The sequence below is a fragment of the Mesocricetus auratus genome, unplaced genomic scaffold (genome assembly GCF_017639785.1).
Source record: "Mesocricetus auratus isolate SY011 unplaced genomic scaffold, BCM_Maur_2.0 Super-Scaffold_100006, whole genome shotgun sequence".
Classification (NCBI taxonomy): domain Eukaryota; kingdom Metazoa; phylum Chordata; class Mammalia; order Rodentia; family Cricetidae; genus Mesocricetus; species Mesocricetus auratus.
In genome coordinates, this window is record NW_024429190.1 from 96685400 (window position 1) to 96711209 (window position 25810).

General features: G+C 51.1%; 1 protein-coding gene and 1 long non-coding RNA gene across 6 annotated transcripts in view; one reads left to right on the forward strand and one right to left on the reverse strand.

The window, feature by feature from the left end:
- Grid1 (glutamate ionotropic receptor delta type subunit 1) overlaps positions 1 to 25810 on the reverse strand; it is a 703193-nt gene that overhangs the window by 567684 nt on the left and 109699 nt on the right. For 2 of the 5 annotated variants that reach the window (XM_040747682.1, XM_040747686.1), the window contains exon 3: positions 901 to 1185. The exons of 1 other annotated variant lie outside the window; for it this stretch is intronic. In XM_040747682.1, the coding sequence (XP_040603616.1) occupies positions 901 to 1185 (285 nt within the window). Of the gene's footprint in view, positions 1 to 900; positions 1186 to 17312; positions 17466 to 19182; positions 19454 to 25810 lie in introns of those variants that run through there. 2 more of the 5 variants (XM_040747684.1, XM_040747683.1) reach the window with 2 other exon arrangements.
- LOC110342323 lies at positions 18414 to 24716 on the forward strand. Its single transcript, XR_002384365.2, has 3 exons — positions 18414 to 18882; positions 20802 to 21070; positions 22821 to 24716. It is a non-coding gene; the product is annotated as an uncharacterized LOC110342323 (long non-coding RNA).

Consider the following 25810-nt stretch of genomic DNA (forward strand, 5'->3'; position numbering starts at 1 on the left):
AAACATGCATGTAAGATAAGCACTGCAGACATGAATCCGTATCCACTGCAGGCTGCACCAGGGTCAAATCCTGGTTATGATATTGTACTACAGCTAAGCACCATGCTAGCCTTAGGCAGCCTGGGCGAAGGGCACATGGGATCCTTCTGCATTACTTCTCATAATGGCATGTGACTGTCCATGGTCTCCAAATAAAACCTTTCTGAGGCACAAATCATGGAAACCATTTTATCTCAGGACTCTGAACTGATCTATTTACAGAGGCACTTTCAGCAAACATGAAGCAGCTCCTCCAAAGCCCACTTTTGTGGTTTCCTAACAAGTAAATTATGCTTACTTCCTCACAGGGGAGGTCTTCAAAGAAACCACACACAGCCATATAGTGTCCCTAGGCCCTGCAGGTAAGGCATCCCTCCTTCTGATCTTTGCCCCATCCCAAGACCCTGAAACAGGGCAGATCAAGGTGGATGTAAATAAAAAGCCAAGGCTGGACCACCACCCGGCATGAGGGATAACGTTCAGAGGAGAAGATGCCGAGAAGACCCAGGCAGGCAGCCTGCACCGCTGCCTGTACGCAGCTCTTCAGGTCCCTGCCAGCAGTTTATTAATATTTTATTGAAAATTCTAAGATGATTCAAACTTCAGCTGTCATGATAAGGTGATGTTGCTAGGCAACTTTAGTGCCGATCTACAGATCTGTTTTTGCAGCTCTTCTGCGATACACGAAGCTCAAGGTTGGGCCCTACCGCCCCAAGGAAAAGTCAGCCCAGACCGCCAACATGGATCTATACCCTGACAGCGCCCCAGTACTGGGTCCCACAGCTGAAGCCTCTGGTAGTAACGCCACCAGCACCCAGCTGCCCCTGGAAGCAAGCCTCAGCCCGTCCACCCTGAACTCACCATACTCGCTGTCATAGAACATGACGAACTTCTGCCAGCGCAGTTCTGTCACCAGCCTGAGCATGACGTCATTGAGACGGACAGGTGGTCTCGAAGCCAGTGTGTAGGCCTCGCCGTCAGGGCTAGGGTTCAGGTGGCAGGCAGTACGTGGCGAACCCCCCGGGTTGCGCTGGACAAAGAGGTGTGGGATGTGCATGGCGTCTGTGAGGGACTGCAGGGCGTTGGCAGATGCGCAGCCTGTGGATGTGACCAAGGCCAAAATTCCCTGGGTCATGAGGTCACAGGCTGGAAAGAGAGGAAAAAGACAGGAAGAAATCAGCACCGGGCTCTGCTGCATAGGACTCATTCCCACAGCTCCACCCGGCAGCTCATGCCTGTGGCCCTGGGACACCTCCCCACACAGACCAAGAGCCTTCCCAGGCAGGCCAGCAGCTCTTGTTAATTTGTTGCTGATAACCTTAAGTCACCATGAACACTGAGAACCTTGGTGAAACACCCAGCTCCATATCTTAGGCTCATTTAACAGATGAGGACAGAAAAGTCCAAAGTGGCAGGATTGTTTGCCCCAGACCAGTCAAAGGAGGGTGGTACAGCAGGGACCCACCCAAAATCGCCCTGATTCGCCAAACAGAACTCTCAGTTAGACACTGTTTCTGTCCAAAATGCTGGAGAGGAGCCAAAAACTCATGCTGGGGAATTTTTATTGTCCTTTGTCATGGGGCAAAGAATACAGTATGTGCTGTGCAATTGTTGCCTGAACTGAACTGCTAGGATCTGTAAGATCTGGATGGCATCGTGATGTCAGAAAGACACATACTTACCCCCAGAGGAAAGGAAGAGGGCAGGAGTCTCGGTCTCCTGGCCAAGTCCACTTGAGTTCTATCATAAGATCTGGATCAAATCCCAGATGAAGCGGTTGGCTCCAGAAGCCCAGGTTTGATCAAAAGCCACTTGACAATCACAAAGGAAGATGCCCCCGTAGTTCAGGCAGTTACCAAGGGCACAGAGGAGACACGCAGCTGAGATGACTACACCCTTTCTAGGACTAACACACTCAGGAGCCTGGACTTCCCAAGTCACCCAGTGACCACAAGGGGCATGACTGTTAGCCAATAAGCTCACACCTTTTACGGTCATCAGAGTAGATAGAAAGGTCCTACTGCCCACCCCCAACTCCCTGAACCAGTTTTGAAGCAAGTACATCTCATGAATGCTTTGCGTGACGGCGGGAATGTGGGAAGCAGATGCGGTCTCAAAACACAGCCTGTGAATGGCAGCGAGCCATCTGCCGCACGCAGTAGGCTTTGAACAGCTTCGACAATGCAGTTCCTTCGTGGGAACCCTGGAGTTTATGTAATACTTCAGACAGGGCTGAGAAGGAGGTGAAAAACAAGAGAGCTCACCCCAAGTGGAAGGAAGTGAGAGGCTGGAAAATGTGGGGGTGTCCCCTTCACTGGCTGGCACTAACTGCAGCTGCTCCCAGACCAGGGCTTTGCCATACACGCTGGGGAACATCATAGATGATAACTCAGGCCCCAGTACCCGATGATTTCCCCCACTTCCCATGCCATGGGCAAACAAGGAGCATAAAGCCTCTCTCAAGGGTCTCATAGCCACCTAAATGTTCACAGAAATTCAATCACATTGTGTCTGTTTACAGACATCCAGGGAGGGCGAGGGAGATGGCTCAGTGTGTAAAAACCCTTGCCACTCCGTCATGAGGACCTTAGTCCGGATGCCCAGCATCCACATACAAAAGAAAATGCATTCCTTAGTTGCCTGTGGCTCCTTGAGCTTCCTGCTTCATCCATGTTAGCATGTCTATTGGTATAGCCTCTGTTCAGATCATAGTTAGGCAGTCACATTGGTGAGAATCCGTGAGTGCAGCCTCTAACATTCCTAGGAGACACAATCTCAAAGCAAACCCCATGTTCCCCTGGCTCCTACGATTGTTCTATCCCTTCTTTCCAAATGCTGTTTACGCCTTTGGTGCAGGAGTTATGTAGAAGACCTATCAGTCTGTTGTAACTGGGCTCCACAACTCTGAATTTTGATTGGTTGTTGTTTTCTGCAATAGTCTCTATCTGTTGCAAAAAGAACTACAGGCAACTAAGGGATGCTGGGAAATAGCCATCCCCAGGAAGAGAGCACCAACTGGTTATCCAATACCAAGTGGTCAGCCCTGCAAACACACATACATTATACAGACTTAGAGGGTTGTATTTGTGTGTTTAGGAACACACACAAACACACATATGTAACAACAATTCATGAAAATGGAAGCCATAAATTTGAAAGAGAATAAAGAGGGCTATATGAGAGGGGTTGGAAGGAGGATAAGGGAAGGGACAAATGATGTGAAGGGACAAAAAACTAAAAAACTAGTTTCTAAAAGCCAACACAGTGGTGCACGCCCATAATCGCAGCACCAGGTAGGCTGAGACCGGAGGAACCCTGTGCGTCTCTGACACTAGATAAGTCAGTGAGCTCCAGGTTCGGAGAGAGACACTACCTCAGTGACAGAAGCCAACACCTGATATTGACCGCTTGCCTCTCCCTGCACTCACACACACGCATGCTACACACACACACACACACACACACACGCATGCTACACACACACACACACACACGCATGCTACACACACACACATGCTACACACACGCATGCTACAATACACACACGCATGCTACACACGCACACACACATGCTACACATACACACACGCATCACACACACACACGCATGCTACACATACACACACGCATGCTACACACACACGCATGCTACACATACACACACGCATGCCACACACACACATACATGCATGCTACACACACACACACACACACACACGCATGCCTACCTGGGGAAGTCTTGGAGACACACCATGCCTGCACGTCATGCTCTTCATTCCAGCTCTATATTCTACACTGACCCCCTCGGCTCTGGAACTCAGCGTCCTGCTCATCCTTGCTTCAGGACTGATTCAGCCCCCCCCAGGCTGGCGAAGACCCTCTTTCAGGGGCCCACACTTGCCTCGCTATGGTGCTGCACGTTGTCTCTATAACCACTGGACCCTCCTAGAGACTCTCAAGGAGGCCAAGAGTGAGCTCTGCCATGCTCACCTCCCTCTCTCTCTCTCTCTCTCTCTCTCTCTCTCTCTCTCTCTCTCTCTCTCTCTCTCTCTCTCTCTCACACACACACACACACACACACACACACACACACAGTGGACAAAGCACAGCAGCTCATAAAGATTTGTCCAAGGGTGCTATGGATCCCGACATTTCCGTGTTCTGTGTTCCTCAGTCCTCTCTGGGCACCTATCCAGACCATGGGAGCAGTGCCAGATCCAAAGGCATGAGGACGCTCAGTGGTACTCAGAGAGGCACTGCAAACTATCTGAAAGGTGCAAACAGGTGTGTGTTACAGAAGCGCAATACGCTGAAAGCACATGCAGCCCTTACAGCCGTGCGCCAGATACAACAATGGTGGAAAGTACTTGTCATAAAAAGGTACATGAAAATCATGCGAAAGTACATGTATTATGTATTTTACAGTATCAATTAAGTAAAATTCAATATGCATGAAAGACCAGAAGGGGAAAATGCAAAATGTTCAAAGTGAAAGCAATTTGGGAGTGCGCTTCTTTTTTTTTTTCTTATATTTTGCCAAAATTTCATGACATGAATAGGTAATTGATTTTTAATAAGTAAAGAGAATCCTCTGATAACAGATAAGCTAGGAACCCGGAGGAAGAAGGGCTACTATGTGAGAACTCCTCATAGCCAGATGCTGTTGAGTATTCAATATGCGTGAAGCCATGTTCTTCTCATTTGTATCCACTTAGGAAACAGATTTCTGCTCCTGCTTCCCAGATAATAAAATGAGAGGCCACACAAACATCAAATGATGGTGCTGGACTAAGATGAACTACCAGTCCATTTCCACATGGTTGAAATTCTTCTGAGACATGCTCAAGAGAGACAAACAAATACAATACTGTATGCTGATTGCAATGTAATAGAAACATGCCTTCCAATAAGGCAAGAAACACAAATGGCTAAGGCACCGTGATGGTGCATGGATTGTTCTTTGATTCATTGTCTCTCCAATACTGACATTGCATTGAAATCTTAAACAATCTTTTCAAATAAATTCAACTGTGCAGAGTTAATGGTCCAGGAACTCCATCTCCTGCATCCATCCTACAAGCCATCAGTCACTCCTGGCTTACCACCCATCTGCCCAGCTCCCTCTTAAGTCACCACCTGACTTCTCTGGTAAGCCAGCTCCCTAGTCCATATACGCAAGCTCTGAAGTCACAGAACTTTGAGGCTCAGTTTCCCCATTTGTGCATACATGCCACTGAACACCAAGGTTTGGCTCCTGCCCTCCTTTCTATTCCATGCATATGTCCAACACGCCAATAACATATCCATGTCTCCCTGTGCACTTTGGATCCTCCCAGGACACATACTCTATGATTTAGCAAGAGGAAACATAAAGGAAGCTATCCAGGATGCAGGGGATATAGTTATATGGTTGGCATCAAAATCTCAAATGAGGATTTAAACCAATAGGAGTGGGGAAGCCACACGAGAAGGAACTTTGCAAAAATGGCTCACCAGAAGCTACCTTACCAGAGCTGGGGATAACAGAAGAGCACACGTTCCCATTTCATCCATCTGGCCAGCAGTCAGACGCCCTTTCTGAGCCTCGGTGTTGGAGTCAACGGAAATAACTAGAACTAGCTGGGGAGGCCAATCGTAAGTACTTTCTCCACCCTGTACACAGAAAGGTGGCAGACAGATGTCGGGTTTCTTCCTCTTCCCAGGGACCCTCCCTGCCTTCCCACGCTAAGACCTGCAGTCAGCTCACACCCAGGGCCTTACGCAGTATTAGTTATCAGTGGGCTTGAAGGCTCACCCCATCACTTTGGAGGCTGAGGTAGACATACTGCCGTGAGTTCAAGGCCAGCCTGGGCTACATAGTGAGTTCCAGACCAGTCAAAGCTACACCTCAAAACTTTTGTCTCAGGACCCCCTTCTAAAAAGTCACCTCTGCCTTGGGGAAGAGAGAAACAGAAGACAGGTGACATGAAGATGTTAGAGAACCAACTATGGAAAAGGGAGAAGGAAGCAGGAGCTGGAGGAGGGAGGAAGGAGAACCAAGAAAATGTCAAGATAAAACATAAGCTAATTTCAAAAAGTCGTTTTTTTTTAAAAAGCAGAAGCCGTCAGACTTAAGAGCCATCCTGCCGCTCCTCACCTGCGCTGACAGCCTCTTAGCACAAGGGGCATGGTGGCCTCTCTGAGAGGACTACCTGCAGCACCACAAGCACCCAGCCTCCGGAGAAGGGAGGGTTGTTAAGGCTGGAAGTCTCTCCCAGGCGCTAATGGAGAGGCCCAATGTGAGTCAATTTTCAATCTACTGTGAATGGCCGGCTAATTGGGGCACTGTTGAAATGATGATTATTTAGAGGCTTCTAACATAAAAATAATAAGATCAAAATATATCAGATCAAAGCCAAATCAGCTATTAGCTTAATCAAGGTTGTGTGAGATGGGATGCTACACAATTCATACAGTGCTTATATGAGAGACGCTGAGCGGGCTCTGAGCCTGTGTCTGCTGTGCAATGACCCACTGAGGGGCTGACAGAGGAGCTGGCCCTCTCTGGGGGGGCCTCACCCCCACCCACCTCACCCTGAATCAAACACTGATGGCAGCACCCGTGTCACAGAGTGGTTCTAAGCTCAAGGTCCAGGAGGGCGAGAACGGTGCCTGCCGGGCACACACGGACTCAGCAGGCGGCAAGGCCCGGTGCAAAGATACCGTGGGCCCGGACATTTCCCTGCTCTTCCGTCTTATGTGCAAGGTCCTGCACCGCCAGGCATGATGTAGGAACCCCACAATCCAGATTTTCCAGCTTGGAGCTCAGCAGTGTTTCCACAGCTCTCAGGAGGATAACTGCCTTCGATACCATTCTTTTCTTGCAGTATCATATGGCCATAACGCTGATTTCTGCCTTGATCACCACGCAGGTCTGATAGATTGATAAGTGCTCCCTGAGCACAACTCATCGGCACAGGGAAGGAAGAAATAGATAGAAATTGTAATGAACGGCAGTAGCAGTTCCCTGCCCGGGAGTGCGCATGGCCTCCCCAGAGGTCTACACCACTCGGTAGCACTAGACTCCCAGAAATGAGGAGGAGGGAGGCTGCTTGGAGCCCTTCATTCACAAACACACTCCCACCAGCCTCCCTGAGAAGATGTCTGCAGCTGAGCATCTGGGTAGGACACGTCAGGTGTGGTGCTGACCACTTCACGGAACAAGCTTTTGGTAATGTTCACTCTAGGTCCCGTGGGCAGCGCAATACAACTGAAGAACTCAGAATCGGGCGACTAGGTCCTTCAACAAGGGGCAGAGACAAGGAAACGGGGTGTGAGATTCACAGCTGACTCTGCCCACCCTTGCTTGGCACTCCCAGGGGAGGACTACGCAAGCAGGGATGAAGCCTGTCCCCACCGACGGAATTCCTCAGCTCAGTGAGCCCTGGGCCCCTGCCTGCAGGTGAGCTCTGGAAGAGAACAGTCTTTCAGGCATGGAGGTGTTCTGGGCAAGCACGCTCTTCTCCAACCCTCTGGGCCCCTGCCTGCAGGTGAGCTCTGGAAGAGAACAGTCTTTCAGGCATGGAGGTGTTCTGGGCAAGCACGCTCTTCTCCAACCCTCTGGGGTTGGTTAAGAAACTGCAAGGCCACAGGTGAGTGAAACAATGCTCCAGGGGCTTCTGCTGGAGGAGATTCACCGATCTGCTGTCTACCGAGCAGTGACACCAGCCACTATCATCCTTGTGTTGTCCTCTCCCAACTACTCTGGATGTCTCAAGGCCAGGGATAGGCACTCATGCTCCCCCTGATAAGCCAAGCCTGAACTCTGAACAGCCAATCCCGTCCTTGGGGGCCCTGCTCCTCTGAGATCACAAGCACCAGCAATGCTGCATTAACCGGCCTCTGAATTCCACGGTGATGAGCAGCAGTGTCTCCAGAAAGACAAGGCAAGAGAGGGCCTCCACCTAGAGCTGCGGCAGCCCCTGCAGGTCCTTCGGTTCAGTCCTGCCTTGCCAGGCTCAGCTGATCTCTGCAGGTGGCAGAAGGGAGAAGCAGGCTGGGAGCAGAGCCAGGTCCGCCATGCCCACCCAGGAGCAAAGGGCCCCGCAGGGAGTCCAGCACCTCTGCCTGCCCCACCATCCCCACAAGCAGGGGCAGAGCTCTTGGGGCAGCCCAGGCCCTCTGTCTCAAGCCACCCCAGTTACCTGTACCCTGCCCCTCCTCCTTTCTACTGGCACTGGCTTTGTGAATATTTGAATTCTAATGGCTAATGCTTTAAATTAAGGTAGCATTTATAAATACTTGATAGCCCATGAATAATTGACCAAATTTAGTATTGTCATAACTCATAGTAAATTATTGATCTATGGAGAATAAATATTTTTCATCTTTTATTAAGACATGGAAAGGGTAAACAGAACCACAGGCTGGGAAGACTCTGGAGGCAGGGCTGTAGAAGGCCTGCTCTGGATCTGGGCCCTGGAGCGCACAGGCTCCCCTGTAATGCTCCCAATGCCCCCTGCCTGGTCATTCACTGTCTTCATCATCGCATGCCTCCCTCCCTGGTCTCCTGGAACCCGGCTCCATGCTGCAGTTCAGCTAATGACTTTGTTTCACTCTTCAGAGACAAGCTAGAGGTGATCATCACAGGGTAATCAGCCCCCTGCCTGGAGGTTTCATACCCACCAGCCTTGGTACAAAAAGCTGAGGAAGGAAACTCCCAAGACCAGTCCTGCAAACGCCTGCCTTTGCCTTCTCCCACACCCAGGGTTTAAGTACTCCCTCATCCTATATCTAAGCACCATGGAATCACTAGGCCTCCTGGCACATTTACTTCTGAGCGTCAGACCCTAGCCCAGTGGAAGTTTATAGTTAATGTTCCCCTCCCATGCGTTTGTAACTCCAGACCAGTCCTGACCTGAGAAAACCAGCAGCAACTCACACCTGACATCACAGAGCTCTGGGGCTATGGGAACACCCCTCCACTTTCCAACTGGGCCCTCGTGAAGCACCAACCGCAGTGTTGGCCCCATAGACAACAACATTAGCTTCCCAAAGTTGTCAACCAACCATCTCCACAGTCTTGTGCAATCGATACCGGTGCCCTATACCCTAGGAAGCCAGCGCATCCACAGACAGACACCTGGGTATCCAGCTCTTCAGGCTCCTGGGCCTCCCTGAGTACTCCAAGAAATGGGTAGTGTTCCTACACACACTGTCTAACCAGCCTCCTCCCATCTGCTCCATGGGTAACCAGACCTTCCAGAGAACTTTTCACAGTACCCCATCTTCCTCCAGTGTAATTCACTTCAGACCACTGATGGAGATTTACCACCGTGGACTGTGTGGCCACTGCTCTCAGTCTCCTGCTCTTGCTACTGGCGTGCATGCGGAAGCACGGGTCAGCTCATTCTTTTCAACCCTGGCCACTGCCCATGCTGCAGAGCAGCCAGCAACCTAAAGCAGGAGCAGTATACATGGCTAGATTCCACAGGCAAAACCCAGAGCTCTCCAGCTGGCCAAGCCTCCTAATGCCCATGACATTCAAAGGAAAAGGCACAGCCGACCTACCCCGAGACTAGGAGTTCCTAGCACCAATCTGCATGCCACTCTAAAGAGAGATGTCCAAGTGACAGACTACAGGGGACAAGGAAAGAGTAGCAAATGTAAGGAAACTGCAGCTCAACCCAGCGCAGTGACGCCAAGAGCAGCAGGGCCAGAGGGTCCCACAGGACTGGCCCTGGATGTAGGCTGGGCAGGGCGAGCAGCACGCACAGAGGGCTTCCTGGAGCCAACTGGGAGGATGGAGAAGAGTCAGAGGCACCACGGGGTCTCAGGAGCCTCATCCCTCTGCCAATTAATGAATCAAAACCGATTCCCTGCTCCCGCGGGCTGGAAAGGCAGGGAACACTGGGTGGGAGTGTGCGGCTTATTTATAACTCTCCAGCTCCTTGTTAATGACTTTTACTGCTCCGCCAACGGAACACCAAGCTCCAGGCCGGGATTCACACAGAAGCCTGCTCTGGGGAAGTTACATCAGGACAGGATGAGTCCCTGACAACGCCGGCGGAGCAAGTTCTTGTCTCGGAGACCCTCGAAAGCTCAAGGCCTCTTGCAGCTCTCTTAGCACCCAAGCTCAAGGGTCCCCCAGGGCTCCTCCTCAGGGCCTCCGAGAGATCACCCCCTCCACCTGTGCCAAACTTCTGCTTCCCTCAAGCCAGTGGATAAGGGATGTCAGTGCACCTTCCGAGCTCTCCATTCTCCATCCCATTCTATAGACCCACGTTCAGCATCCAACGTGGTCCTGAAATACCTGCCACGGCCCCACTCCCTGGGAATCCAAGTCACCCTCAATCCATGCACCAGGGAACGCCAGACTGTTTTCCACACTTCCCATGCCCCATGCTCTCAGTCTACAGCATGTGGTGCTTGGACTAACCTGTAAGTGTGTGGATGCCGGTTGCCTTTCCTACAGTGTTCGTACTTCTCTGCCTTAGATGCCCCCTACTTAGTCCCCAAAACCCTTCCCAGGTCCCTCTGACTCTAGGAAATTGCTTGACCTCCCCTTGCTAGGTAAAATTAACCATTCCTTCGCCTGCAAGTCCTTGCACACACTGCTGAGTATATGTGATTATGCTGTTTCAAGCCTTATCTTTAAGGTCCCAAGAAGAGAGATTGAGGCAGATGGCTTTCTAGACCTTCAGACTTGGGACCTGATGCAGAGATGTTCACAGGGCACTGGATGACTGGGTGATAGGATATGTATGCAGAAACACAGGTGTGTGTGTGTGTGTGTGTGTGTGTGTGTGTGTGTGTGTGTGTGTGTGTGTATCATTTGACATATCAGGGTTTTAGGGCAAGATAACCCAGAGAACCAGAGACAACAGAAAATCAAGCGTTGTCCAAGAGTAGGGCTGGCCTTGAACATCCCACGAGAAGAAGATCCTGGGCTTCAGGGCCTCCTGGATCCAGACAAGAGTCTGCTCCCGTGTGGATGAGACAAGCAGCCCTCCACATCTTACTTTGTCTATCTTTGCGCAACTAGGAAGTCCAAGGTTAAGAACCTCAGGAACAACAGGGCTGTGCTGGACCTGTCGAAGGAAGGGATAGACAAGCAGCCTAACCTGAGGACAAACTGATCCACAGTGCCCCAAAATGGGACAAGCCAGAGCTGTAAACAATGCTGAAGAGCTGACTCAGAGCCGGCAGGTAGGACCTGGGCAGCACAGGCACCCCAGAGACTCAGCTGTGAGGACACAGGCTAAGGAATTAAGGAATACAAGCTATCAGGGGATACCCCTGTGTGGCCACATACAAGCAGGCTAGCCACGGAGCCCCAAGGTAATAAGCAAAGGAAAATGTTATAACTGTGCTTTTGGTGGTAGAGTAGGAAGGCGATCCCTACCATAAGCCCAGCAGGTGCAGGCCCACCCCCCAGTCACTGAAGTGTAGGCCTGCAGGGGAGGTAGGTGCTGCACCCCATTCTAGATGGGAGGCTCGAGAGCAAGCAGTCAAGTAGGGTGCATCGCCAAAATAACAGGGGAGCCAAAGTTAAACTGCCAAGCTGCCTGGCTTGTTTCTGAAAACAGAAGAAGCCAGGCAACTAATGGGTGTGCCCAAAAGGACTGCCTTCTGCCATTAGAGTGCCTGTCCCTTCTCAGAGTGTATCTAGAAACACGGCCAAGTTTAGAGCGGGTGCTGAGGACCTGGGCCCAACTGCACTCGGTGCATTCAGGAGTCTGTTTCCCATCGCTGCAGTGACATTCCTTGGTCATTGGTGTGGGCTGCCTCCATGTTCTACATGCTTGGTCCTCAGCGAGGAGGCTGTAGATTAAGTGGTGGCTGCCGATGAGGGAAGTTCAGTCGCTGGAGGAAGGTTCTTGTCTCACTCTGCTTCCTGACAGCCCCAGGGTGAAGCATCTCCTCTACCACGTGACGTGCTCCTGCTGCCATGATCTTCTGCTCAAGTGCATGATACACAAGCAGCCACGGTGCAGCCTCTGAATCTACGTAAAATAAAACTCCTCCCTTAAGTTGTTCCATCGGTCATTTGGGCACAGGAGTGAGACAAGCCACCAGCATAGCAATTAACTTTACTGAGGAAAGGTGTCGTTTAGGCCTCCTTTCTGAAAGTGCTAGAGAATTACTTGCTGTCTAACACTTTGGGCTTCTGGCAAGGGACCCAGGGAGCAGCGAAGACCAGAAAGACTGGAACCCTCACATTCTGAGAGCATGCCTCCAGTGACTAAGGCACTCCCCTAGGCCCCATACCTTATAGATTCCCAGTGCCTCCCAACAGCACCACCCTGAGGTCCAAGCACTTGCACAAGGGCCTTTGGAGGATTACCACATCCAAGGCTCTGTGGGGGAAGAGGTGGGTGAGGGTTCAAACACCTCTAGAATCACAGCTCTCCTCATTAGGAAAGTCCAAGGCCCTTGGCCAGATATTCACAGTCTAGTCCTAGCTCAAAGGCAGAGCGGTGTCCCTGGGTCTGTGGGTATGGAACTCCCAGGAGCAACACCTCTCCTGCAGACAAGGCCCACCACAGTCCTCAGCTGCCCTACAAGCTCTTCTCCTGGCAACTCTAGCAACATCCTGGTCTCCTAGCAACAGACCATTCAGAGGTCCCTGGACACTAGGCCTGAGGAACCAGAGCTGAGCTTAAACACCCACGGCTAGCCAGATAACAGAGCCTGTCTTCAGCCTGCCCACTCCCGCTGAATCTCCGAGACCACCTCCAATGACCACCTCTCCTCTGTGGTCTCCTGAAAGGCTAAGCCCTTTATCCCCCTGACCCTGTGAAGTGCCTCCTTCTCCCCAAGACCTCCAACCTCCCTCCCTGCCTTATAGATGATACAGCTCAGTCACTTTTTGCTCATGCTTCTGTGTCACTTTCTGGGCTGAGCAACCAAAGGGCATCTCTGTCCCTACCACCTGGCACAGCAAGATGATGTTAGCTAAATATAAGCCTGGCCCCAGTACACCATGCATCATAGAATAGCCAAAGATGAGGACACTTAGCAAGTAAACCTTGGGTGATGGGGGTCACCCTGTGGGACTATCTGCAGGACCCAGAAGGATTCCCGCGTACATACCTTGTTCCTCCAACACATGCTAATAATGAGTGGAGGAGTCCTCTGCTCCCTGGCCTGTCTGTCACTGCGTCACTGACCTGACCTTCCTAGTGGGCATAGAGAGCTTACCTTCTTCTCAAACAGGTGGTTTTGTGCCTACATTCCCAGTACTCTGCCCTCTACCTTTCTGTGGGAGCTGTGCTCAGCCCCCTACATGTGAGCCTTTAAGCTCCGGGCAGCTTATAGCTTCATGGTACTCCCTAAATAAGATACGGGAGCAGCAGCTCCCTCTTCGGGGACCACTACAGGCCTAGTCCCTTTCTCTTGCCAGCCTTCTGCTCCTCTCCTCTTGGCTGCCATCAAGTCCCCACATCCCCTGTACATTGCAGCCAAGGCCAGGGAGAAGAGTGGCAAGGGAGTCCCAGGCTGCCTTCACTCTTCCTGGTGGCGCTCCCCTCCCCCACATCACCCGGCTAAATGAAGACAGGAGGGAAGAGAGCTGAGAGCGAGCAAAGCAGAAACACTGTCCCCACCACTCCAAGTCACCCTGCCTAGACAAGTCCAAGCGAGCTGTGTTTGCATTTGCTGGCCAAAGCCCTTACTCTGGGGACTGGGAACAGATGGTAGATGGGATTGCTGAAGTGTCTATTGCACACCAGCTCCATCCGCCAGCCCACAGAGGCTCTTCTAGGGGCAGCCTTGGCAGAACAAAAATAGAGATTTGACCATCCCGGCTCTGCACTAGGTAGCCCTCAGCCCAGGCTGGCTCCTCCTCTAGCCTGAACCTTAGGCTTGTAAGCTTTCCGCTGTAACCAGGGAGGGCCGCACGCATGGTAATCACAGCCCAAGCACCATGCAGCAGCACTGAGATGACAGCCTAGGGCACAAATGTATCCTGTGTAAATTCTAAAGTACTTCCCCCTTGGGAAGTGTCCATTATTCATTTAGTCTTTCACTCGTCAAGCGCTGATGCAACGGGCACCCGGCAACACACACATGAAAGAGGCAGGCTGCCGTATAACCTCGGAAAAGTTGGAGCATAAAGAAAGACGCTTCCCTCGCCCTCGTAAACAGCTGGGGCAGCCTAGGGGCAATACTCCAGCTCTGGTGTCCGCACTACCTGTGCTCTGAGTTTCTGCCTCGTGCTGCATATGGCTCCATTCCTGACCTCAGCACAGGCTATGTTGGTGCCGAGAATCGCATGGGTTAACGCCAGGAATGTCTCAGCACCATGAGTGTGGTCTCATTACCCGAAGGGCAGAGTGTGAGCATCAGTCACCGATGAAGGTGCCCCGGGCATGTTTAAAAGCAAGGGAGACCAAAACCAGCCAGAACCAAGTCTGGACCAATGGTTAGCAAGACAGAAGGTCCGCAACCTTCCTCTGCTCATCGCGGCTTTTTCTAAGCAGGGTACCCAGGTGCCGCAACGAAGGCGGAGGGTGAGGGGCTGACACCTGGCTCGCAGCTCCAGCCTTGCTTCCACACAGTTCGTTAACCCACCTGCCGTGGTGGCAACGGGGTCACGGAGCCGGTCCTCAGTGAGAGAGTCCGTGCGCCTGCCACGTCAACGTGGCTGCCTAACAGGAATACCAGCAGAAGCAAGGGTCTCTGGCCAAATTCCATAGCAGCTTCCCTGGCCTGGCCCCCCCACACCAGGGAAGCAGCAGCGGAGCCTTCGTGACTTGGGCCCAGCCAAAGCATCCCTGAGCAGGCCGCTGCCCGCTGGGCCCCAGCGCTCAGATCTTCTGAGAAAGAGCCCAGCTGGCCCGGGACATTACCCACCTTAGCCTCCAGGTGCTTTGGAGCAGATGGGGAGAGAACTCAGAACTCTCCTACAGCCAGCAGGGCTGAGAGGGGATCTTTGCCAGTGATAATGAAAATTTTCACAGTAGCAGATGCTCAGGGAAAAATTGAAAAACAATACAACGAAATTCTCGGCCCGAGAGAGGAACTTAAGAGAAACCTAGCCACCAGCGAGGCTTGATTTTTCCCATCAACACCTCTCTTGCCCTAAGAAGACAAACTGGGAAACATTTCTTTCTCAGCAAGTGATCAAACTGCCCCCTGGAGCCCAAAGGGAATCTCTCCAGTCACTTCCTGTGTTCCCAGTCTAGGGCTTATGCTGGAAATCAGTCCACACCCTACAAGCCGTCTAGAGGACACTGGATCCCGGGAGCCTGGGCCCAGATTCAACACTGGAAGGGGGTAGGAGTCACACAGCCAGAGGTGGCATGGGGGGCTCTCAGAGGACAGCAGTGGAGACGCTAGCAGAGAAGGGGACAAGCCAGGCTAGCAGCTGGGATGAGCAGAGGCGTCCGCAGATCTGCAAGGAATGGACACTCACAGAAGGGTGAGTGGTGAGTCCACGCTGTTAGGCGGAGGGCAGACGGGCTCCAGGGGAAAGTGTTTGAATGCTTAGCTGAGGCCTTGGTTTTTTGGTTCCAGGAAGCCACTGCGGGGAGCTTTAAAGGTTCCTCAGCAGAGGACATGCCCAGAGCTTTCTTTGGAAAGGTGGCTGCAGGAAGAAGCAACAACGAGGCTGACTCCTCTTGCCCCCTCCCCTGACCCCTGACATGGAGGGCAGACTGCAGGGGGTAGGCAGCAGGGAGGTGTCAGTCTGGCAGAGGCACAGAAGGAAGAGGGAAGGGCCGAGGTCCGAAACCCAGGCTTCACCACAAACCCAAAAGGACTGGGTCGGAAGCCCTTGCCCAGTTTACATTTGATTTCTAGCACCTTCCAAAGCTCCTCCGTTTGTAGAGGCTGCCATTGAAACTTAGCAATGTGAGGTCCTTTGCCAGGTCTGAACCTCCCTGTGGCTAATAGAGGTTAGCAAGCAGGAACGCAGGCTCAGGCTGGCCCCCAAGCACAGCTTTCTGCCTCAGACCAAGCTGTGGACCCAGGGAACAGAAGCCAGGGAGGGCAGCCCAGACCTGAAATGAGCAAGACGGCTCTTCAGGTTTCGGTCAATATCTGAGCTGTGTGCAGAGGCTTGGGGGGATCTGAGTGTCCAGGGATCAGGCAGTTGTGGGGAATGAGTCGGGGTGGAAGGAAAAGCAGAGCCTTCACCCTGCTCTGCTCCCACCAAAGTGTTCTCGGGCCAAGCTGACACGAGGGGACCAAGCACGCCAGCACGCCTGGCATCTAGTTAAAGGGTAAGGACTGTGAAAGACGCTGAACGTCAGAGAGGTGGCCTGTGATGCAGAGTATCGGATCTCTAGGACGCTGAGTTCAGAGGCCTGTCACTAGAATTGAGCACATCCCACAGAGGGTACACGACATCAGAACAGACAAAGGCATGTCACAAACTCCCAGGTGACACAGTGACAGGTGACATGGCCTGGGCCCTTCCCTGGAGCCCAGCTAGACAGCGGCAAACAGCCTTTGGTCACTACCAAAGCATCAGGTCCACAGCCAGACAGGAGAGAAGAGTGCCAGGTGCACAATCAAATTAGCACCATCACCTGGTGGACCAATGCTCCGGCCACTTCTAATGCCCTAGGGCAAGCACAGCTGAGGTTACAGGCTGTACGCTCCTGCCCAGAGCCAGGCCTGGGATAGGCATGCCACCAGGCAGTTGCTTCTAGAAGGCAGACCGTATGCCAAATCAGGGCGGGGAGGCACTGAGACACCCAAGTCCCCCACACCTTGATCGTTGTGACTAGCATTCCCTCAAGAGACGCTTTACCTCTGGAAAGACACCCCACACAAAACGGCTGAGGCTGGAAGGGGCAGCAGGTGCAATTGGTACCCTGCCGCAGCCGCAGCCTCAGCCTGGCTGAAGGAGTGCAACCCCCCATACCAATGCCTTCCCTGGGGAGACTCAGCCTGGCTATAGGGGCGCAGCACCCCCCCATACCAATGCTTTCCCTGAGGAGAGACTCAGCCTGGCTATAGGGGTGTAGCACCCCCATACCAATGCCCTCCCTGGAGAGACTCAGCCTGGCTGTAGGGGCGCAGCACCCCCCCATACCAATGCCCTCCCTAGAGAGAGACTCAGCCTGGCTGTAGGAATGCAGCACCCCCCCATACCATGCCTTCCCTAGAGAGAGACTCAGCCTGGCTATAGGGGTGCAGCACCCCCCCATACCAATGCCTTCCCTGGGGAGAGACAAATAAGTGAACAGTGGTAGAAAGACAGCTGCCGGACCCGCAACAGAAGTGAAATGGGAAGAGCAGGGAGGATGTGGCCCCCAAAGGCTCTCCAAGTGTACACCACTTACATAAGGATGCGCTCCATGTGCACACAGCTACTTTGGAGGAGTTCCCATGGGGTACAGAAGCTATACTAGTCACGCCAGGACAGCGGGACTTGTCGGAGTGTGGGGAATGGTTCTGGAGATACAGGCTAGAACTCTAGGTTTCCTCTGCCCTGTCTTCCCTGACTACAATAAGCTCCACCACCATGTTTAGCAACTTAGCTCCACCCCTTAGACAGGTGCTTCCCCTTCCCACATCCCAAACAACTGTTCAATTCTTATCCGAATTTGTGGCTGTTCTCCAGTTCAGGAATCCACGGACAAGAACACAGTGATATCGTGAGCAAGACAGCCCAGAGAGGGATCTAACTTACTGGTCACACTGCCCTGTGCCATGCAATTTCCTTCCTTTCCTCTTTGACTCACTCGGCAATTGTAAAATAAAGATTATTTCATGACTCCATGTTCAGATGAAGACACTAAGTGAAGGAGGCCACTTGTTCAAGGTCACACAAGAACTCAATGGAAATTGAGTTCAACCCAAGTAAATCCAACTCCACCTTTACTCCCCCACTCTCCTAATGGCATAGACAAAGAGCAGGGACCAGCAACCAATAGGTGAAGATGAAAGGCCAGTAGGTAAAGGCTAGAAACCAGGAGATTAAGACTAGGTACAATCAGGGCTGGAGAGATGGCTCAGTGGTTAAGAGCACTGGCTGGTCTTCCAGAGGATCTGGGTTGAATTCCCAACAGCCACATGGCAGCTCACAGCTATCTGTAAATTCATGTTGCAGTGGATCTGACATCTTCATGCAGACATACATGCAGGCAAAATACAAATGCACATAAAGCTAAAAAATAATAATTTGGGGGGTCTTTTTTCGAGATAGGGTTTCTCTGTATTGTTTTGGAGGCTGTCCTGGAACTTGCTCTGTAGACCAGGCTGACCTCGAACTCACAAAGATCCACCTGCCTCTGCTTCCCAAGTGCTGGGATTAAAGGCGTGTACCACTGACACCCTGCAAAATAAATAAAAAAAAAATAAAAAGACCAAGAACAATCAAGTGACTAGAAACAAGCAAACAGAGATTAAGAACCAGAAGGCAAAGACCAGGAAGCAACAGGTGAAAACTGTAGACCAGCAAGTGAAGAGCAGAGACCAGCAGATGTAGCCTAAGAAGGAACTCAACAGAGGTCAAGAAACACCACTTGAAGACCAAGGGCCGACAAATGAAAACCGGATTTTCCAAGTCACCTGAAAGCAAGTACGTCTGCCTGCTCGCTCTTGTTCCAGCGTGTGCTCCTTCAGAATGGACTCTAGGTTTATCCCCTCCCCATAACCTTATGACTCACAGAATGCCTACACTCTCAAGTCCCACCTTCATACTCCTGTCCCACAGAATCACATCTGTTCTGCATTTATCTACGGCGCAATAGCACCCATGGATGCTGCTGGATAGCTGAATGGGCCGAAGTGCTAGCACCTACCAAGCAAAAGTTCTATCAAGAAGGCGATTAATGACCTCTTCTCTGGCTGCCTTCTCAGAAAGTTGTTTCACTCCCATGTGCTGACTGGGAAGAGAGATGATCCAAGGTAGGCCCCATCCATTACTCTCAAAGATGATACACACTCTGTATTTACATCTCCATTCATGCCCAGGACCCTGACTCCACCTGAGGAGACAACAACTAATTCACTTAGTGTACAACTCCCTCCACCATCTAGATAGCGAGCCATCAAGACTGGACTGCCTATTGGCATATCAATGCCCAAGCCATGGCTTCCTGTTTCTCCTTCCTCTTCCTCCTAAATTTGATTCAAATGTTCTCTCCTCCAGGGAGACTCCTAGGATCTTCCCACTCCCCTCCCCACAAAAAAAAAAATAAGGATTACCTCAGACTGCAGCCTTAGTGGTTAATGGCCACCCTCTGTCTGTACCACTAGACAATGAACTGTTGGGAGCCGCGGGACAGTTTCTTAGGGTTTCCATTGCTGTGAAGAGACACCATGACCATGGCAACTCTCATAAAGAAAAACATTTAATCGGGGCTGGCTCACAGTTTCAGAGGTTTAGTCCATTATCTTCATGGTGGGAAGCATGGTGGTTTACAGGCAGACACGTTACTAGAGAAAGAGCTGAGAGTTCTACATCTTGATCCACAGGCAACAGGAAGTGAACTGAGACACACTTTATCCAACACGGCCACACCTACTCCAGCAAGGCCACACCTCCTAATATGCTACTCTGAGTCTACAGGGGTCATTTCTATTCAAACCACCAGACAGTACTGAAGTCACTTCAAGGTCCCCAGAGGCTAGATATACAGAGAATGTTTATTGAAGGAAATAATGAAATCGATGCCTTGGATCCAGTCCAGATGGGCAAGAGCAGTCTAGCTCAGGACCCTGGTATAAAGATGGGGGGGGTCAGGGGAAAATGAAAGGGCAACTCCATTGGGTCTACCAGACAAGAACTAGATGACTGGGTGACCGATAGGTGGTTGAAGCAAATGGGATCCAAATGTCTCCATTCCCTACCTGCATTTCTCCAGCTGTGACACCAGCCAAGGCAGCAGCCCAGAGCATGCTCAGCGCTTTTTTCTTTCTTTCTTTTTTTTTTTTTTGCCTTAAATGGTTGACTTCTTGAGTGGTTTTTAAAAGTAGGATATAACACTAAGGCAAGCAGTACTCACTGCTGAGAATTATGAATATTTATAGTGTTTAAGCATAATTGTATTCAGTGAGGACTCTATATCACACCCTGCAATTTGCACTCTCCTAGGAGCATATATTTCTGCATGGAAGGCTAGCTGAAAGTAGCCTGGAGATACAGGGTCGGGGCCACATGAAGAGTGTCTAGGCTCCCTGCCCTAAATGGAGAGCAAGAAGGCTAAAGCATATGAGTTACAGAGAAGAGCTAAAAGATCCACTAAAAGTTCATCTCCTTCCTCTTAGAGTGTCAGGACAGACCCTCCTGAAGTTCCAAAATGGCTCCTACATTTGCTGACAAAACAAACCTCATGACCCAGAACTGAAGTGCCTCCAGCAATTTAATGTGCAGTCTCTCTGCTCTCTCTCTCTCTCTCTCTCTCTCTCTCTCTCTCTCTCTCTCTCTCTCTCTCTCTCTCTCTCTCTCTCTCTCTCTCCTTCTTGGATAGAGGAGATAATAGGCACTGCCATGGACCCTAGGCACAGCATTAAAGGGTGGCAACTCACAGCACTCTGTCAGCACTGGATCAACAGTAACAGAAGCTATGGGCTACACACTGAGGTAAACAGGGTCTGAAAGAGGGTCTTCAGCTCCACCCTGCCTCCAGCCTCACCTCTCTGGCACACCCCTCACTGTCAAACCCCTCCTTGCTTCAGACCCTCAGGCAGTCCCTGCTCCATTAGACCAGAGCTCAACCTAAGACACACACACACACACACACACATACACACACACACACACAGCCTGACTCTCCAGGTCCTTCCTCATCCCTGTCCCCACTGACCCACTTCTTGTCCCACAGACTCCCTCACATTAAGAGCTCCCTCTGAGCCCTGAGCCCTGGAAGGTACCAAGTCAAACTCCCAGCTGCGAATTCTCTTCCTGATCCACAAGACCCAGCTGGGGTCCAAGCAGACCCAAGGCTTCTTCAATGACCATCCTCCCTTCCGTCACAAGATCTCTGTGCATTGACTTCACTGCTACCCTGAGCCACTGGAGGACCTCGTCCGAGCCTGGATCTTGTAACAGCATGGAGCCTAGCATCTAGGAGATACAGAAATAAAGACTAAGGTAGGGGGTGAATGATGACCACAGGAGGATCGATGGGGTAACTGATAGATACGTGGATGTTAGATGAATGAATGGGTGGATGGGTAGAGGGGTGGATGGGTGGTGAGTGGGTGGATAGGTAGGGAACGAATGGATGGATAGATAGTTGGTGGATGATAGATTGTGGTAGACTAGCAGATAAATCAATGATGAATGGTAGAAGGGTGGATGGATGCATAGGTGGGTAGATATGTGATGAGGGGATAAATAGTTGGGGAGTGAATGAATGATGCATGGATGGTGGATGATAGATGGTGGTGGGTGGATGACTGGATGAATAGTGGAAGAATGGATGGATGAGAAGATGGTGTGTGGGTGATGAGTAGCGAATAAATGAGTGGTAGATGCACGAATAGGTAGTGGGTGGATGGGTGGATGGATGGATGGATGGATGGGTGGATGGATGGATGGGTGGATGGGTGGATGGATGGATGGATGGGTGGGTGGGTGGGTGGATGGGTGGATGGGTGGATGGATGGATGGATGGATGGATGGATGGGTAAGTGGATGGGTGGATGGGTGGATAGATGGATGGATGGGTGGATGGATGGATGGATGGGTGGATGGATGGATGGGTGGGTGGATGGGTGGGTGGATGGGTGGATGGGTGGATGGATGGATGGATGGGTGGGTGGGTGGGTGGATGGATGGGTGGATGGATGGATGGGTGGGTGGATGGGTGGGTGGATGGATGGGTGGATGGATGGATGGGTGGATGGATGGGTGGGTGGATGGATGGGTGGATGGATGGATGGGTGGATGATGGATGGATGGGTGGATGGATGGATGGATGGATGGATGGGTGGATGATGGATGGATGGGTGGATGGATGGATGGATGGATGGGTGGATGGATGGATGGATGGATGGATGGGTGGATGGGTGGATGGGTGGATGGATGGATGGATGGGTGGATGGATGGATGGATGGATGGGTGGATGGATGGATGGATGGATGGGTGGATGGGTGGATGGATGGATGGATGGGTGGATGGATGGATGGATGGATGGATGGATGGATGGATGGATGGATGGGTGGATGGGTGGATGGATGGATGGATGGGTGGATGGGTGGATGGATGATTAGTGTATAGGTGGGGGATAGATGAATGCTAGGTGAATGGTGAATGGATGAGTGAACAATGAATGAATGAATGAATGATGGATTGATGGTGAATTGATGGTTAGAAGGGTGGATTAGTGAGAAGTGAATGTATAAGTGGAGTGAGTGAATGAATGGTAGATGGATATATAATGGTGGATGGTAGATGGATGAATGGATATATAATGGATGGATAGATGGATGGATGGATAAAAATATGAGTAGATGGATGAATATGTGCGCTATATGGATGGGGGTGGTTGAATAGTAAGTAGATGGATGGTAGATGAATGGAGAGCCGATGGATGGATGAATAGGTAAGTGGATGGGCGGATATATAGATGAATGTTACATGCCTCTATGTGCATGTGCAAAGTGTAGGATGTGTGTACAGTTTGAGATAAGGGAGGAGGAAAGAACGGGCAGGTGTGGAGAATGGATGGATGGGTAGATGGACAGGTAAGTGGCAGGTGGACAGGCGGGCAGGCAGGAGGATGAAGGGCGTTCCGGGTGATTATATAGGTGGCTAAACGGAAGGACTTGGAAATGTAAAGAATCAGAGGAAGTCTGACCTTGCTCTGGCCTTGTCTGCCCTGCCCCCATCTCCCCAGGCATCAGAGCACAAAGGCACTTAGAGGGATTAAGCCTCTTGGATTCAATTGGAGCAGCTGGAAATAGCTTGGTGTAGCCTGAAGCCTCTGCCTCCCAGCAATCAGCCTCAATCAACACCCACCTGGCCCTGCTGCCACTTAATTCCACCTGGCATCCTGGCTAGGAATCTTAGAGCAGCCAGGTGTCGGTGCCATCTGAAGAATGCAGGAGATGGGTCTACTCAGGCAACACCAGCAGCAAGTCACCTCCTGGCTCCCCAGTTCCAGTAGTAACAACGGTACCCCCTGAAGCTGCAGTCCAAGACAGAGCTTGAAGGCACCAGAAGACCACACATGTCCAGGGAGTAGGCATATGGGTACTCTTCAGGCCCCGCCACTCCCCTCAGACTCTCTGACAACTAATTCATTGTCCTTTAGGGCTTCTTGTAACTGAATGAGGAGGCCTCGTCAATGACCAAAAATAGATAGATTGATAGATAGATAGATAGATAGATAGATAGATAGATAGACATAGAAATACATTTAATCACTGTGTCAGCAAGGGAGGCCTAGACAGGCCCTGAACAAAGGTGACACTATAGGGGTAACTAGCATGGACAGTGGTGAAGGGGTAAATGGCATGCCCAGTAGCAGATGAGTAGCCGGCCTGTCTATACCCACAGCAGGCCTCACTGCCCAACACAACCTGCTTAAAAGTCTAAGAAGCATGCCCATGAGCTCTCTAGTGCTCCTCACTCCTGGATCCCTCCATCTCTCCAGCCACACACTTCCAGTGTCCCCCAATCTAAACTAAGCCTTCAACCTGAGCAATGCTGTCCCACCCTTTAGAAGAGTCTGGGGCCATTGTGATCAGTCCCTGTCCTTCCAAATCACCGTGGTAGCAGAATGCGGGGTGCACAGTTAGGACCCAGGAGCCAGGTTGTCCAAGTCAGTGTCCACAACTGCTACATGGCTAGCTATGCGACCTTGGGGGAGATAGTAAGCTCTCAGTGTCTAATTTCCTCACCAGCGAAATGAGCTTGCAATGGCCCCGGGGATGCACAGGGCTCCCTGAGCAAACACTACAAGGCACTTAGAACTGGGCCTGCCTCAGAGAGCATTGCCCTGTTGCTTCAGCTACCCTTAGGACCCAGAGTGGCCTCGGAAGCATGACCAGAGCAGACCCTGTCACTCCCAGCCTGGAAGTTTAATTCCTAAGCAGGTTTGTCACTGCCTAGAGCTACAGCACAGGATTTTCTAAATGGATACCAAACTCCTGACCTGCAGCTGCTGGGCCACCGGATTCTCATGTGTTCCCTTCACCACAGGGACTCCCGAGAGGCTGTGAGCTACCCTCTACCCATGCACTGTTCTTTTTAAGCACATGCCCCTCTCCCAAACCCTCCATTAGCTGTGGGGTGGAGCAGTACAAGGGGACATGGGTCCTGGGCATGACCAGGCAAACAGAACACAGACCCTGGCACCTGCTACAGTCTTACAGCCTTCTCCACAGCTCCTCTCGGGGAGATATAGTGTTCAGGATTTATTAAAGCCGCTGGAGATCAAAATAGCAAAGCAACCACACTAGCTAGCTACAGAAGCTAGGAGGTGGGGGCACACACCTGTAATCCCAGGACTCAAATGCCCACTAAGTCCCAGGCATGTCACCTCCAAAGCTTTGCCTGATGCCCTCAACCAGGGTCGTGGCATCTTGCCAGGCTTCTGTTCCATGGGAAAGTGGCAACAATAACCTACCCAACGTTTCTCCAAAGAATCCGCCACCATGGGAGGCAGCAAGGGGTGCGAAGCTATTTTTAGCTCTCTACAGGTTAATTAGATACTCTAGCACTCCCTACTGTATTTGTAGTCCCAATATCTTCAATAACTCCCCCACAGAAACCTTCATTGGCCAGTGTAGTTCCCCAAGAAACAAGTCAATCCAGGACCTCCCCAAGAAAGGAAGCAGCCCAGAACCTGAGTGTCACCAATATTCCCCATGGCTATACTCAACTTGTGCCTGGCCCCACACTGCAATGTCTCCAGGGCATCGGAAGTGTTTTTTCTCCCTCCTCATAACTGAGATAGTCTATTCTTGAGGTGTCTGAGAATAAGAGAGAGGGGAAAATCTAGATAGAGAAGGGGGTTATGGGAGCCTGAATCCCAGTTCCCATTCGCTGAAAAGAAGAAGGTCCCAGGGAAGCCAGCAAAGGCCCAGGGATCTGATATCACAGCCATTGCAGTATGCCACTCCTTCAGGACCGACACGTTGCCAGCTGCCAGCGCCCAGTGTACCTTTGAGCCTCAGTTTTCCAGACTCTACAATGGAGACAAGTTGAAGCAAAGACTCCCATGAAGTCTGCTGCCCACCCAGAAAGCATCCCATCATCAAGGGATGAACAAGTCAGGACCACAAAGGAGAAAGATTCTGAGAAGCAGTTGGAACAGGGAGAGAATTTAGCAAAGGGAAGTGGGAAATCGGAGAGTACAAATACCCACTTAAATTTTTCTCAAAGAATGGGGAATGCGTTAGCAGGACTCATAACAAGACCTCCTTTTCAGAGTATTAACAATTTGTATTTTCCACTATCCCTCTTCCTCACAGTCTTTTGCAGGGAGGGAAAGTCTATAAATATTTTTTTAAGAAAGACTGAATTTTGATGAACTCAGCTAAGCGAGTGTTTTGCATATGAATGGGATCTGATTAGCTGGCATTTTCCTACACAGAGTGCACCACAACTTCACGCTTTCCGGAGAGTTAGAAAGTTGAAGCGGCCACACTGATATGGCTCCTCTAATAAAAAAATCATGCAGCATTTATTATTGATGTTCAGCCCTGATAAATACCCTCATTTAAAATTCTTCACTCCCAAGAACCCTCCGGGATAACTTCTCAAGATAACCCAAAGGGACACTTCAGCCAGCCCAGCACCAGGGTCAGGCAGTTCTGGTGGTGGCAGAGGAACAGAAAGCCAGACAAACTGCAGGCTGAGGTATTTGGGTGGCTACTCAAC